General features: G+C 41.7%; 1 protein-coding gene across 2 annotated transcripts in view; it reads right to left on the bottom strand.

Annotated features, from left to right (window-relative positions):
• Window positions 1–16,741, bottom strand: part of SORT1 (sortilin 1) — a 941,002-nt gene that overhangs the window by 148,602 nt on the left and 775,659 nt on the right. For both annotated transcript variants that reach the window (XM_044076883.1, XM_044076884.1), the window contains one exon: window positions 6,665–6,778. In XM_044076883.1, coding sequence (XP_043932818.1) covers window positions 6,665–6,778 — 114 coding nt within the window. The remainder of the gene's footprint in view (window positions 1–6,664; window positions 6,779–16,741) is intronic.

Raw genomic sequence — 16,741 nt, 5'->3', positions numbered from 1 at the left:
CTGAGCACCAAAACCAGCCATCTTATATTAAGAGGGTCTCCCTGCACTCTTGTGGCAGAAGTGTGCGTATCAGGACTCACCTGAGTTGGGGACTCCTGCAATAAGGCACTGTGTGGGGCTTTTCTATTGGTAGTTTGTGTTAAAACTGTTCAAATTCACTTGTATTTAAGCCTCACATTTGCGAGTAACTGTGCACCACACAACAGGGGTTAGTGGTACCCTGTATAAAAGCAAACGCCTAAATGCAACTTTTTCCCTAGAGCACTGTGGGCAACTCAGCTAAGCATTGAGCAGCACTGCCACACTCTTTGATCTCTAATCCTCAACAGAGCAAGTCACCTTGCTAACCCTAGAGCAAAACTTGATCTAACTTGCCCACTCTCTAACAGTACTTACAGTTTAACCTGTTACAATGGACAGTCAGTTTCCCAATATTTCTCCAACCAACCTGATTGAAATGGGCATCTTGAGGCAATGCAATAATTGCCTCATGTACACTGACAACCCATTTGTTCCTACAGCAAATACAGTATGTGTGAGATGCAACTATACTGTGAAACTGGAATCAATCCTCTCACATAACAATAAACAAGACAAACAGGTTTGTCAGCACACACACCTCCCCCTCTCACAAAAGATAAAGTCATGACATTAGCCCACATATAAGGAGGTACTCACTAAGGGCCTAGCAAAAAAACGGAGACCTCCCAAGCACAAAAAACTCACACGTACTAGAGCACAACAAAAATCTACTCACATACACACACACACACACACACACACACACACACACACACACACACACCAGTGCCTCAACAAATAAGCCCCTAAGGCAGAGCACCACAAAACCAAATGGGCTGGTCATAGGAGATTCCATAGTGAGATGCACAGATATCCCCCCCTCACCAGGCTGGACAAGGAGAACGTGATGGTCAGCTGCCTGTTAGGTGCCAGAATCCATCACATCATGCACACACTCAGTCACTCGGCAACGATTACTGTTATGACTCTCTGTCATAGTACATCTTGGGGTGAATGACTTAAGATGTACCTCCCTGGACAACATGAAGAGAAAAACATGACTGAACTCTCAGATTATGTGATCCAGGCAGGTATGTCCCTAGCCCTAAGCAGTATTCTACCTTCACCCAGGATTGATATCACAATATAAACAAAAAATTACTGACTTCAACAACTGGCTAATTTTAACAGCTCTCAGCCAAATAGGGACAAATTTCAACAGAATCAGGGACAATCAGGGACACTTAAAATATTAGTGCTACTAATCTGAGACATTCACAGAATCACAGCATATGAATTGATGTACATTTTGTGAGGTAAAAGAAATGTACAACTCTTAATTATTGTCATTATTCATCAAGTTTAATTCACTAACTTTCCTCCAAAAGTCATCAGTTTTAGGAGGGATTAAGAGGGACAAAGCTAACATTTAAATCAAAATCAGGGACATCCCTGAAAATCAGGGACAGTTGAGAGGTATTAGCTTCTGGTGTCAGTCCGGAGGATCAAGTATCTGTCAGCCTGGGAAGACATGGTTGACAGTCCACACTGCTTTGCCAGAGATGGTCTTCACCAGTCTCCTCTAGACTTTCGAATACTGGCAAAGATGCTTGCCTCCCCCATAGTGCCTTTTTAGGCAATATCAAAACAAGAAAACTTTTGATGTAAAAAATCAATTACAGACAAACTTAAGTTTATGCTGCTTAATGCTAGTAGTCTAAACAGGAAAATGCACTCCCTGGAAGCTCTTGTCACCTTAGAAGATGCTGATGTCTATGCAGTCACCAAGACTTGACTCAAGGCTGCAGAGAGCACCCTGGCCATGTAAGGCTACAATGCCTTCCACACATTCATACCTCAAAATGAGCACAAAATAACCAAAGATGGAGGTATATCAATCTTCTTTAAATCTAAATACACCTTGAGACTGGTAAAATAGTACGATTCTGGAGCTACTCCAGGTCCAAATAACTATAGGTAAAAATATCCTACCACATCATTGCTAGCTACAGGTCCCCGCCATGAACCATGAGAAGTACACCACCTACCTGGACTTACTCGAGTCACTCACAATACAGCCAAGCACCTTGGTCATAGGCGATTTTAACTATCCTTGTATTAATGGGTGACGTATATGAGCACAAGCTTAATTGCGCTAAGGTTCCTGGACTTTGTTAATACAAATGCTTTGGAACAGTTAGTCTGCACCTCCACAAGGGGCTCAAATGTTCTGGACTTAGTACTCACCAATATGGGGGGAGGTTCACTGCACTACCCCTTGTGTTCTGTCCTCCCTAGTAAGTTCAGACCATATATATGTTTTGTTCAAAACAATGATCTGATCTGACACCTCCACAGGAGAAATACAAATGAGAAATCTCTCAAAAACAAACTATAGCCTACTAAGAAATAGTTTGAAAAGATTTAAACCCCCTACTAACACAGCCAACAATGAATCCTATGCAGGAGTACACAAATGCCCTGTATAACCACTTAAACAACTGTACTGACTCTGCTGTACATGACAAGTTCAAAACCAAGTCCTCCTGTAAAAACAGGCCACCCTGGTGGACCTAGAGTATAAAAAGGTTATATAACAAATGGAAGAAACCGATTTCTAAGTACAACAGGGAACTTAATCAGCAGAGAAAGAATACCCTCCACAGTTTGAACAAGCAAATCAGATATCTGGTATAGTCCTCTAATGCTAGTTATGAGGCTAAATTAGTTTCCCTAGCTAAAGACAATCATAAGGCATTCTTTAGCTACATCTGAAATCTAAAAGGGAATGCGAAGTTGTCGAATTCATAGTGGACCTGTTAGCTGACATATCTGGCACAAACATCAACCCCCTCCCTGTCTCTACCAGCCATACCCTAAAGCATACTCGACACCTGCCCTCTCCCCAGTATCTCCAATGAGCAAGTCCAAGGCCGAAAACATGGCCAGATAACATCCCAGGTTGCTTACTAGACAAACTAAAACATGACCTAGCAGATCCACTTGAGCACAGGCTTTGTTCCAGAAGAATGGAGAACAGCAACTGTCATCCCCTTGCACAAAGGTGATCTATCAACAGACCCTGACAACTATAGAACCATATACTTAACCAGTTTTACCTGCAATGCCATGGAAAGAATCAGACCTTAACAAGGACATAGGCAACCTTCAAACTCACAACCCGATCCATTTTGGCTACGTTAAGGGTAGATCATGCTTACCAAACCTGGTGGACTTCTTTGAGAATGTCACCAAAGCCCTGGATGAAGGCAAAGCAGTAAATACCGCCTATCTTGACTTAGCCAAAGCTTTCAACACAATTTCCCACTCTGGTATTATCGAGAAACTCTCCCAGCTGTGGATTAACACATATGTCACTAGATGGGTAGCCAACTGGCTCACAGACAGAACCCATACTGTCAAAGTTGGGGATTCTACCTCCACCAGTAGAACAGTTACCAGTGGGATACAAAAAGGTTCTGTGCTGGGTTCTCTACTGTTTGGAATCTATTTCTCAGAAGTCCACATGAAAGTAGACAGCCTGTGGCTTACCAGGTTTGCAGATTACTGCAAACTGGAAGCAATCATTGAGTCCCCTAAAGAAATTAGCATATTACAGGAGTTAACACAGACAAATGAATGGTGCCAAAGCCACGGTCTAAAATTAAATGCAATAAAGTGCATCACTGTACACTTTGGCAAAGATGTAACACCTGTAAATTACAACATAGGCAGCACCCCCCCTAAGCTCAAATCCAGTGGTGTGTGACTTGGGAAAACAAGTTGATAGCAGTTTAAACTTTGATCACCATGTGTCCACAGTGGTAAGAAAAACCTTTTACACTGCACACTTCATAACCAAGGGCATCAAAGACCAAGGATGGTATACAACTCTTCTGTACTCCACCCTCCTCAGACCACTAATACAGTGCAATGCTCCCAGACCACTAATAAGAGTGCAATGCTCCCTTTTGCATGTACCTCACCAGACACCTGCAGCAGCTTTAGAGACCACAGACGTTTCTTACCAAGAGAATTCAGGGACTCCAAAACATGACCTACATGGAAAGACTGTACTCTCTACAGCTGTAGAGAGGCAACCTGGTCTGGCCTGTAGAGCAGACTCTGACCCTACCCTAATGGAAATGCTGCACATGTGCAAATCAAATGGGACAAGAGTCACTTACTTCAGAGATCTCAACCTAGCCTGTGACTTAAACAAAACATGCTGGAGAGACAGATATGTCTCCCAGAGACTGCCGCTATTATGGTATAAACTCCCTATTCACTTTAAGCACAGCTCCTCAATGACACTATTTAAGCGCAACTTGGACAGCCGGATGGGAGACTGTAAATTCACCATTGGGATGGCACTTATGTCACTCATGGATAGGGGCAGCTGGCGCTGATCATAGATTTGTTCTGCAAACAAACTATCTAACAGTGGTCAGTTAGGGAACACAGGTATTAAATGGCTGGGCTTGTAAAGGCCCTAGTGCCATTAGCCTAGTAACCTCCTATGAACCCATGAAAAACAAGAGTATTGGGATACATGAGGCACAAAACTCCCAGACACTGGCAATTCAGGAAGCACATTTGCTATTACTAGAAAATGGAAATCAAAGTCTAGACCAACTTTACTAGTAGTAGTGACTATAGTAACCAAGATAAAACAACTGGAATTCGGAACTTTAGAATAGGGAATGAGCAAACTACAGAGAAAAAAAAATGGGAATTGTGGGAACAGTATATGCAGAGCAGGAACGAGGTTTAAGAGGCAGGATTTGAATGAGCTATATAATGCTTAACTGACAATGACTGGAAAGTTTATAAGTGATTTATAATGTTTACAACTACAGTTGTTTCAATGGTGTCTGTGATGTAAACTGTTTGCAACTAAAGTGATATCATTTTGTATGTTTTTCATTTATATAAATGTAAGATTACCTTTGTCATATGTGGAAATTTAATACAGATGTTGAAAAAAAAACAATAAAAAGATAGACACTGCATGGAATCAAATGTGTTAAAAAAGAAAGTGCTTACTGCAATATTGTGAAAGAAAAACTGTAAAACACTAGTAGTAGGCATGACCCAGATGTAGAGAGAGTAAAGGATTACAAGTCTAAAAAATTTGAGGGCTTGCTACCAACGGTTTCAAAAAAAGAGGTACCATTCATGTGAACTACCTAAACATTGTAAGCAGTTTAACAAGAAAAAAAGCATATTGTTCTGAAAAAGGGTGGTAAGGTGTGTAGGTGTGTTAGGTGAGGGTGAGGGCTACCTAATCTGCTCTAGAAACGGAGTGGGATGGAATAATACACAAGCCTATCTGTGTCTTCAAAAATGCCCTCATAATGGGCTCCTAGTCTGCTTCTGGAACACTATGAAATCAGTGTGCAGATCTTAAGAAGTTGTACACATAGCTCCGCAAGTTAGGAATTTGGATAGTTCCATTTCAGAGGTCGGTCTGTTCATGAGTCTGGATGGAGATTTGTCCCAGATGACTATGGTTTCCATTTCTGGAGACTAGCAAGTTGGTGACAGAGAGAGAGATGGCTGCCTTCGTGTTGCCTTGGGAGTGGATGAAGGACTTGCTTCATCAAGGTTTGTTTTCCTTTGTTCTTCCAATTCATTTTTTGTTTTATCCTTTTCTTGGTCTTATCTGAAGTATCTGCAGGAAGCAACCCCTTAAAGATCAATTTGTTTCACCTAAGAGGAACCAATGTCTAAAAACCTCTACATATAGCATAATGAAAGTGTGTATGTTCCAGCTCCAACCAGACCACACACAATTCATGGCAGTCTTGAGGTGGTATTTTACGCCCACATTTAGTACACATTTTGAATACCATATCCAATCCAAAAGAAAATAGTAAAGACTATTTCTTAACGAGTAGAGAGATGCCAGGTCAGCTCCCTAGACACCACAAAAGATGAGGCTATAAGAGAAAATAATACATATAACAGAGAATCAGTAACGGAAATAGAGATGTATATAAATATATGCAAATATATGAAGGAAAATGGAAAAACAAACAGAAAAAGAACCTGAAGGAATAAGTATAAAAGGAGCTGCTGGCTTGTGACCGACTGTTCATGATGGAGGCAAATGAGATCTAAAGGAAGAGAGCCACTAGGGTATTTGAAAAACTGAAGCAGCTTGAGACTCGGAGCACTAGCTAGTGGCTGAATCAGATCTGAGAACCATCTTAGTACCCAGTTGTGAGACTGGATGGATGTAATATGATTCTTTACTGCATCTTCATCAGCTTCTTCATCATCTTTGTCACTATCACATGGTTTGTCATACTTATTTGTGCTTTCCTTCTAATCTTCTTCCATTTTCTACCATTATTCAACATGGTACACGAAGTTTTAAAGTACATGAACAACTTTCCATACCATAAGGATTTACCCAAAGGTATCATCATCATAATCATAATCATCATCACAATGTAGCAACAAATGAATTATTTTCCATTGTACCTACATTATTTGCAGGAGCAACAAATAAAAAAAAAAGACAATTTGAACTTGACCACTTAAGAGTTGCAGTTGCATAATGCTCATCACACAACTACACTAAAGAAAAGGCACAGTTTTATATCCACTAAAAGCATATCAGCTGAAACAGTCTTACCCAGTTGTTTGCAACTGCTCTTGTGTCCCATTGAAACAAAATTCAAGAATTCCACTTATCTCTGGTTGTTCCACACATTCTGACTTATTCTCAGGACGGTAATATCCAAAATCACTGAAATAAAGATGAGAGAAGTTCAAGTAAAAAGCTCAACATACAGCACCTCCAAAGTACAACTACAGTTTCCTAACTAGTTAGCTTATCCAGCTCAGAGAATACATCACAACTCCTCGTCAATCAAATCAGGCTCAAACAATCATGACATCAAAATAAACAGCTGTTCAAATATTTACTATAAAGCTACTCAGAGAATGTTATACCCAACAGAAAATGCAGCATTTGGCCAATAGGTTTCCAAGCCATCCCCCTAAGAACACCCCTTCTTTCCACTTCTCACCCCAGCAGTATGCAAGCTTTCCAATTGTAATATAAGCTCTTAAAAAGCATTCTCAGTTATCTACTTCTGTTATAAATACAATATATTATACCAATTTGATTAAAAGCAGTCAACCTTCAAAAACATGAATATACCATAAGTCAAGCAGTTACATTTTAAAGGATGATAGCAAGGCTAACAATGCACACAGCATAAAATCATGCATCATTTAAGGATATGAAACACCACCTTTGGAGAAAAAGTGGAAAATTAAATTAACATGCAAATGTTCATATCAGTAGATCTCACAATGGGGGTTATGAATTGGGTTCAACCGACAGAAGTTTCTATGAAAAATATCAACTCCTACTTCAATGGAAGCAACGCCCTCAAGAGTGACTAGTGACTGTTCTCAGTGCTTGATCTGTGGATAAATATGCCCAAAACAAATGGTTTACTACAAAATAAACTACCTGAGCTACTTCCCATTTACATGCAGAGGGAAAATAAACAAGTGGTAGGTTCAAAGTTCACTAATCAAATTCTTACGAATATTTGCAGACAAAACACCATTTTGCTTTGAGAGGACTACTTACATGGGTTCAGCTGCCGAACAGATTCCAAAGCAGTTTATGGAAAACTCGCTGAACCAGACTCTGGCACAGAAGAGACTATTGTGTGGGAAAGGTAAACTTCTTAGTGTTTCTTGTATTACTTCTTGTTTGACTGCAGAGTTTATTATAGTGCACTGTTTCAGTATTATGCATTCCATTTAGGTGAGAACAAAGTCATGTTTCTTAGTGAAAAATGAACATTAAGTACTTACCATAATGCTAGATTAGTGTTGCCTTCTTCAGTCTGTTCGATAGTATTTAGAAATTAATTACCTGTGAACTGACAGAAAAGCTACAGACCACCCCTCTCTTGCAGCACTCCAATTCAGTGGGTCTCAAATTGGCCACATGTTATACTAATTTATCCTTGTAGCATCTAATTTATCTTCCACTGGCTCTTGTTAGTAAGTAGAAAAGTTTTTTTTTTTTTTGCGTGTGTGTGTGTGTGTGTGTGTGTGTGTGTGTGGAGGCACTCCCCCCTTAAACTAATCAATTAAGTTACCTTTCCATGCACCCAAAATAGAGAGTAACTATAGTTAACTACAGGTATAACCAATTATTCTCAGAAAGAAAAAAAAAACTCACAAAAAAATTACTACTATAACTGAAACTGGTTATAAATCATGTCTCTCCAACTTTCATTGTTTTGCACTTCTTTTCAATTTATGTTCTTTACTTATTCTGTTATCTGTCATCTGTGCAATTAATAGTCCCCCCCAAACAAAAAAAAATAAAATAAAAACACACACACTATCTATTCACCATGGAGTCCCAAGCCCACTTTAGCCTCATCTTTAAACAGCCTACTACCACTCAATTTTCTAAGGCAGTGCAGCTTACATCTTGTGTTTACCGACGACCCACATCTAGCAGAGCTGCTAGTTCAAATTCCTAGTACTTCTTCTGAATTTTCCCAGTTAGGGATTGCCACAGTGGATCACCTGTCTGTTCAGGACTGGTAGTGGAGTTTTACAGTGTCAAGTTGCCAGCCCGGTGTCCAACCTTCCACGGAAGGCACACACACACTCACTCACTCCTAGGGCCAATTTAGAGTGTCCAATCCACCTACAGCATGTCTTTGGGATGAGGGAGGAAACCAGAGCACCTGGAGGAAACCCACGTGACCACAGGGACGACATGCAGACTCCACACAGACGGCATCCCAGCCGAGGATGGAACCGGAGAACCTCTTGCTGTGAGGTGGCAATGCTAACCACTGCACCAATTCCTACTTAAGACATTGAAAAAGTTAATCTGTAAATGTGACAAAGCCAAAACTTTGAATACATAAAAATATTATGACTATTTTACCTGGAATGAGATACAAATATATCATGAAAGGTTTAAAGTCAGCTCAAAACTCTCAGCAATTCAGTAAAAAAATAAATGCACACGTTTCCAGAAATGGACTAAAGTCAGTGTCTCACTGTACTGTCATTGTAAGCAAAACAGAAACAAACCACCTGTATCTTGGCTTTGTCATACTATATACATATTAGGGACATACAGGAGAGACAAACTTAGAAATAATGTCAGTACAGCAGTCCCCATTAAAGACATTTTTGGGAAAATAAAGTACTAAATAATACTAACCGATAGTAAAGCCTTGTAACTCCAAAGACGACTTAGGATGGAAAAATGAAAGTTAAATACTCACTATAATACTAGATTAGTGTTGTCTTTTTCAGTCCATTTCAGCTATGGGGTACATTAGATCTGAAGCTGGTAACCTTTAAACTCTTGGATCAGGAGCTCAGGCCCCTCCCATCATTTCCTCCTGTCTTCAAAGCATCAGAGTTTGCCTGCCTATGCCAAAGATGCATATCTATATGAGATAAAAAAGGAGGAATCAAGAATAACTGAAATAACACACACAGTACCAGAATGCAAGGAGAACAGGGCTCCAGACAGGTCCAATATGGTCAACCAGGAGCTATACATGTGACAATTTCATAGGGAGATAGGTGGAGGGAAGGTTGAGACAGACCAAAGAAGATAACATGGATCTAGTGTTTATGACTCAGGGCTCCAAACCTGAAAGACACACTAGCCCGACACTACCTCATACTATATATTGAGAATTAAGATATAATACTGTCAGTCACATCCTGGGTATGACTGGCTTGGCTTGTAAAGGCTCTTGAACCATTAGCCTAGTAATCATATATGAATCTACTGTGAGTACATAACTTTCATATCTGATGTTGCTTGTCTGTCCACCTCAACTACCTGGACAGGCTGCCAAACTGCTAAAAACCCCACAAGGTCTCATTCAAGGAAATTACAGAGAATGGTGGAGTGAAATGATGCCCCGGACCTAGAATGCAGGTCTAGCTTGTATTGGGAAACAAATGCATGAACAGTCACAGCCAGGTAGCTGCAGCACAAATGTGATCAATAGTCACTCTTGTAAAGAAGGCTGCAGATACTGCCACTGCCCTATTAGAATGAGCTTTTGGTTACGGAGGTAAAGACAATACCTTAGCTTTGGAAAAAAAAAAGTTATGTTCTTACCATAACGTTCCATCTGAGTTGTTGCTTCATTTGTCTTCAGCCTATGGGTTTCAGATCCATCCTCTGATCTGACTCGGCCGTATACTCCAGTCTTGGTCCTGAAAACTGAACTTCTCCTCCCCTACCCATAATGCATCAGTCTCCCTCCACCCCTCAGATTGAGTTTGCTGCTGATAATGAAAAAAATATTACCCAAAACAGAACAAAGCATTAGCCACAACATAAAGCAGAACACATCAGGGGCTCAGAGGATAAAGCAGTGGGAGAGACCTGGACGAACTTTTGCCAAATCCTCCCAGGATCTGAGGAAGGGGGAAGGAGGAGGGAAGGTTGAAAACAAATGAAGCAACAACTCAGATGGAACATTATGGTAAGAACATAACTTTTTTTTTTTATCTGAAGTTGTTGTCGTCATTTGGTCTTCGACCTGTGGGACAGAGTCCCCAGCTACATAAACCATGGGTTGTCCTCATGGAAGGATATTCTGGACCACAGCAGTGGCAAAGGAGACCCTGCTTCTAGAACAGACATCCAATTTGTAATGGGATATGAAAGTGTGAGATGAAGACCACATAGCTGCTGAACAATGTTATCAATTACCACTTTGGACCAAAAGGCCATGGAAGTGGATACAGACCTAGTGAAATGGACCCTGATCCGATTTGGTAAAGGAATTCCTTTAGTGAAATATGCCAATGTAATGCACTTTGGGATCCAATTAGTTAAAGTCACTTTAGTGATTGGTCTTCCTAATCTGAAGAGAGACAAAAAGTTGGTCTGATTTTCTGAAGTTTTTTGTCGTGTCCAAGTAAAATTGTAGCTGTCCGAACATCAAGCAGGTGAAGCTGGTATTCTCCCTTGTTTTGAAAATTATGGAAGAACACTGGGAGATCAATCACTTGGTTGATGTTGGACTCTGAAACAACTCTGGGCATAAAGGAAGGATTAGTGCGAAGAGTTACTCTGTCCCTGTGGGAATAGGACAGGTTAATAGGAATAGGTTTAATGGATAAGGCGTGAAGTTCCAAAACCCTCTTAGCAGAGATGATAGCCACTAAGAAGGCTATCTTGCAAGACAAAAAAATTACAAATTAACTGTGGCAGCTGATTTAAAGGGAGCAGAAACCAGAGCTTGCAACACCAAGTGAGGTCCCAAGGAGGTGTAGGGTCCTTGACCTCAGGCCAAAGTAGAAAAGTGTCCCGCATAAAAGCCTTGCATATTTTCACAGACACCAAAGATGTAGAGTCTTCACCAATATGGAAATTCGAGATGGCTGCCAGCTGCCAACTGCACCTTGACTGTGGAAAAGCTAGCTCCACTGCACTCCACTGTCAAAAATGTGAGCCAAAAAGTCTGGAATAGCTGTGACAGGAGCTGTGAAAGGGACCAACTGATGCTGTCTCACCCAAATAGAGAATCTCTTCCATTTGCTAGAAAAAGAAGTTATGTACTCACCATAACGTTCCATCTGAGTAGTTCTACTTTTCATTTGTCTTCAATTTTGGGTATCGGATCCATAACTGATAAGAGCCGGCAACTTCACAAGCATCTGCTCCATGCTCCAAGCTCCTCCCCTACCCATAATACATCACCATTACCTTCCAACCCTCAGATCGAGTCTGATGCACCCTACACTAAACAACCCGATCCAAAACACCTTACACACACAAAATACCAGCTATGAGTGATGTCCATATGGTAAGGCCAGGGAGAATGCGGGAGGGACGGTTGAAGACAAATGAAGTAGAACTACTCAGATGGAACATTATGGTGAGTACATAACTTCTTTATCTGAAGTAGTTTACTTCATTTAATCTTCAACCTGTGGGACAAGAGTCCCCAGCTACTATACACCTGGGTGGCCCTCATGGAAGGAAATTCTGGGGCACCGCGGAACCAAAGGATGCTCTCCATCGCAAAATCAAATCCAATTTATAGTGAGAAATAAAGGTATGAGATGAGGACCAAGTAGTCACAGAAAGTACAGTTTTGTACCTACCATAAATGTAGATGTTCGAGTGCTAATACAGCTGCAGTCATAACAGATGGGTTCTCCTGCCGTCAGGCGGGTCCCCGGTCGGACGAATTCCAAAGTCTAGGTCTGGCGTCGGCCGTCGTCGCCTCTTCCCTGACGTCAGTGCGACAGGGGCATAAAAGAACCAGCTGACGCCATTTTCTTCAGTTTTTCTTGCCCCAGATGTCAGGTGCCCCCAGAAGGAAGGCAATACATAAATTTATGTAATAATGCAATGCAATATAATCAAAAGTTGCAAGCAAATACACCATAAATGAATACCCCAATCAGGTTGTATGAGGAAGTGTTAGCCAATAGCCTGTCCCAAGAGGGGAAGGAGGGAGGGAAAAGTACAGTTTTGTACCTACCATAAATGTAGATGTTCGAAGATCCACATTGCTGCAGTCCTAACACTTGGGTAGTCCGCTGTCCCAGTCGGCCCGAATACCAAAGTATAAGGCTGACGTCGGTCAAGGCGCATTAGTCTGACGTCAGGACGTCAGGGTACAAATGCGCATGACCGACGTCATATCCTCAGTCTTTTCTTGCCCCAGATGTCAGAAGACCCTAAAAAGATAAGGCCAAAACCAAAAACACCAAACACTCCTGTACCAAATATATGTACAATATATACAAATTTACAAAAGTACAACCCCACCCACACAACCACCCCTAAACACAGAGGGGAAGGAGGGAGGGTAAATTGGACTGCAGCAATGTGGATCTTCGAACATCTACATTTATGGTAGGTACAAAACTGTACTATGTTCTTCATCCCACATTGCTGCAGTCCTAACACTTGGGTAGAATCCCAAAGCAGAGGTAAGGGAGGCTGGTAAATCATAAAGAAGCTGGAGCTGTCAACATGCCCTGCAAAATAGCCGTGGCAAAACCAGCCCTAGATTTAGAATAGAGAGGAAGGTGGTAATGCTTAGAGAAAGTATGCACAGAACTCCAAGTAGCTGCCTCCAAAATATCCTTAGTTGCCACCCCCCTTAGAAATGCTGTTGAAGTGGCAGTAGCCCTAGTGGAATGAGGCCTAATCCCAGCTGGAATCTCCTTGCCATGATGGGAATAACAAAATGCAATGCAAAACCCAATCCACTTAGAAATAGTTTGTTTTGACACAGGCTTGCCCTGAGAACTCAAAGCAAAAGAAACAAACAACTGCTGAGACTGCCTAAAATCCTTAGTCCTGCTTAAATAATAACGCAACTGCCTGTGTACATCTAAAGTGTGCAAAATCTTTTCCCCTTATTTTGGGGATCTGCATAAAAGTAGGCAAATGAATAGTTTGGTTTAAAGCCACACTAGAGACCACCTTAGGCATAAAGGAAGGATTAGTACGTAATGATACCCTATCCTTATGGAAAATCAAAAAAGGCTCAACCACCATAAGGGCCTGCAATTCAGAAACCCTTCTTGCAGAAGTAATGGCCAACAAAAAAGCAGTCTTCCATGACAAGTATTTCAATTCAGCAGTAGCCGCAGGCTCAAAAGGTTGTAGAGTAAGTTTCTCCAACACAAAATTGAGGTCCCAAGCAGGAGTAGGAGCTCTACATGGGGGTCTTATATTCTTTGCCCCTCTAAGAAATTGCTTGAACAAAGGATGAGAAAACAATGGTGGGTCACAATCATAGTGAGCTGAAATTGCTGCAGCATGAATCTTAATGGAAGAGAAAGACAAACCTTTGTCCAATAACTCAGTAAGATATTGAAGAGCCACACTCAAATTAGGCTCAGAAACCTCCAAATCCTTTGCTGTACTCCAAAATAAAAATCTCTTCCATTTTTCTGTACACTTTCCTTGTACTAGGTCTTCTGGCTTCCATAATCACATTCAAAACTTGTTGAGGAAGTTGAGACCTGCTGTGGTTCAAAACAGAATATGCCAGGCTGTTAGATGAAGAGAGTGAAGCTTGACATTGAGTAGATGACCGTCCCTCTGAGACAATAGGTGTGGAATCAAAGGTAAAGGCCATGGAGGCTTCCTTACCAGACTCCTCAGTAATGGGTACCAGTGTTGCCGAGGCCAATCTGGAGCTATTAAAATCATCCTTGGCTTGTCTTGTCTGACCTTTAGGAGTACCTTTGGGAGGAGAGGCAGAGGTGGAAAGGCATACACATGAAGATTTTTCCAACTGAAAGAAAGAGCATCCACTTTCCAAGCTGTGTGATGAAACCTTTTCGTGCAAAACTTTGGCAGCTGGTGGTTTAACGGAGAAGCGAACAGATCTATGTCTGGAGTTCCCCATGACACTGTCAATTTCGGAATACATGAAGATCCAGTTTCCACTCGTGGGGATCCATGATTTGCCTGCTTAACACATCTGCTAAGGAGTTCTGTGCTCCGGCAGAAACCTTGCCTGAAGATTTAGTTGCAAGCTGAGCGCAGTCTCCCACAAAATCATTGCTTGCCTGCATAGAGGATAAGAATGTGTTCCCCTTGTTTGTTGATGTACCACATGACAGTTGTGTTGTCTGTTAGAATCAACACCTGCCCTGGAAGAAGTAACTCCTTGAAAGCCATTAATGCAAACTGGACTGCTAACATCTCCTTCATGTTGATATGTAGATGCTGTAGTCTGGCAGGCCACTTGTCTTGTATCCACTTTCCATTCAGATGAGCTCCCCAAGCTATGTCTGAGGCATCTGTCGTTAGAATCTGACTCGCCTCTGGCCGGGTCACAGAGAGTCCCTTGTTTAGGTGACATTCCTGAGCCCACCACAAAAATTCCTTTTGAATGCAAGGTATTATTTGAATGACAGTGTCCAAATCCTGGCAGTGCTGTGTCCATACATTTTTGAGATACCATTGTAGCTTCCTCATATGCAGTTTGGCATTGGGAAGCACCAGAATACAAGATGCCATGAACCCTAAGGCTTGAAGGACTGTCCTTGCAGTCAGCCCGGACTGAAGAGATAGTTGATGAAAGTAAAGGGAAAGATTCTTTTGTTTGTCCGGGGTTAAAAAGGCCATCTGGGTTGCTGTGTTCAGTCTCACACCCAGAAAGCACATGTCTTGAGAGGGTACTAGACTGGACTTTATTTCGTTCACAGAATACCCTAGGCATCTTAGCACTGCTATCACATATTCCAAATGCTGAAACAGGTCTTCCTTTTCTTGAGCCAGAATCAGGCAGTCGTCCAAGTAAGGATAGATTTGTATTCCTTTTAGCCTGAAGTAAGCTATCACTGGAGCCAGAACTTTTGTGAATACTCTGGGCGCAGTAGATAAGCCAAAGGGCAATGCAGAGAACTGATAATGGGAATTCCCAGATCGAAAACGCAGATACTTCCTGCAACTTAGTCTGATAGGCACATGAAGGTAAACCTCCTTGAGATCTAAAGTTACCATCCAGTGATCTTTTCCCAGCAGAGGTAAAAGCTGTTGTAACGTCAACATTTTGAACTTGGGAATGTCCAGATAAGTGTTGAGGATAGATAAATCCAAAATTGGTCTCCACGTGTTCCCCTTTTTTGGTACTAGGAACAGGCGAGAATAAAATCCTAGGCCTCTTTCTGGCACAGGAACCGGCTGAATGGCCCCTATTTGGAGTAACAGAGAAATTTGCTTGTGAGCCTCTTGTCTTTGTAGAGGAGGAATGTCTGGCATGCCTTTGAAAGGAGGCAAGGTATGGAAATAAAACCTGTAACCGTGGTGAATGATATCCAATACCCATCTGTCTTGGGTAATTAAACTCCAATTTTCTTTGAAAAGTGCCAGCCTTCCTCCCAAAGGTGCTGCCAGACGAGAAGGTTCTGGCAGCTGAAAAGGCAGGTCATTGGGTCTGTTTACTGAAAGGACTGACCCCTGCCCTCACCAGAAGACTGAGCAGGTGAACTCCTGTTCTAGGCCTAAAAGAACCTTGAGCTCTGCCCCTACCACGTCTAGACCTACCCCTAGACTGGGAATCATAAGAAGGATATGTCCACCCCTTAGTAGGCCAATTTCTACTAAACTTGGAGGCTGAACCTGCAAAAATCTTTAACAGTCTGCATAGACTTAGCCTTGTCCTCCATTTTCTTTAAAACTGCTTCCACAGGCGAACCAAACAACACATCAGATTGTAACGGAGCATCTAAAATCCTTGTCTTAACATGCTCAGCCAAATTCTGGTCCCTCAGCCAGGCGTGCCTCGAAGAACAGAACCAGTGGCAGCCACCCTCGAAGAGGCCTGTACAGCATCAAAACCACATTGCAAAGAATGCTTACCCACCTGTTCAGAAACATGAACTAAATCCTGCAACTCTTTACACTCAATACCTTCCGCCAGAGCATCCACCTTAGACTTCAATTGTGAAAGGAGATAATTTTGGTATTTTAACATGTGGAACTGGCAATTCAAAGCCCTCATGGCTAAAGTGGAAGAAGTATTCACCTTCTTTCCCCATCTATCCAAAGCCCTTGCCTCTTTATCAGGAGGAACAGGATTTTTAACAACAGAAGCCTTAACACCTTTAGGCCCCTGAGAAACAGTTTCTGGGTCTGCCCTAGGACTCTTAAAAGATACTTATGAGCTTCAGGCACCCTATAATACCTATCCGGTTTAACTGG

This window comes from Protopterus annectens, chromosome 7.part0 (assembly GCF_019279795.1).
Source record: "Protopterus annectens isolate FY-2018-M chromosome 7.part0, PAN1.0, whole genome shotgun sequence".
NCBI classification, from domain to species: Eukaryota; Metazoa; Chordata; order Ceratodontiformes; family Protopteridae; genus Protopterus; species Protopterus annectens.
Note: the sequence above shows the minus strand (reverse complement) of the source record. Positions and strands in the feature narration are given on the sequence as shown.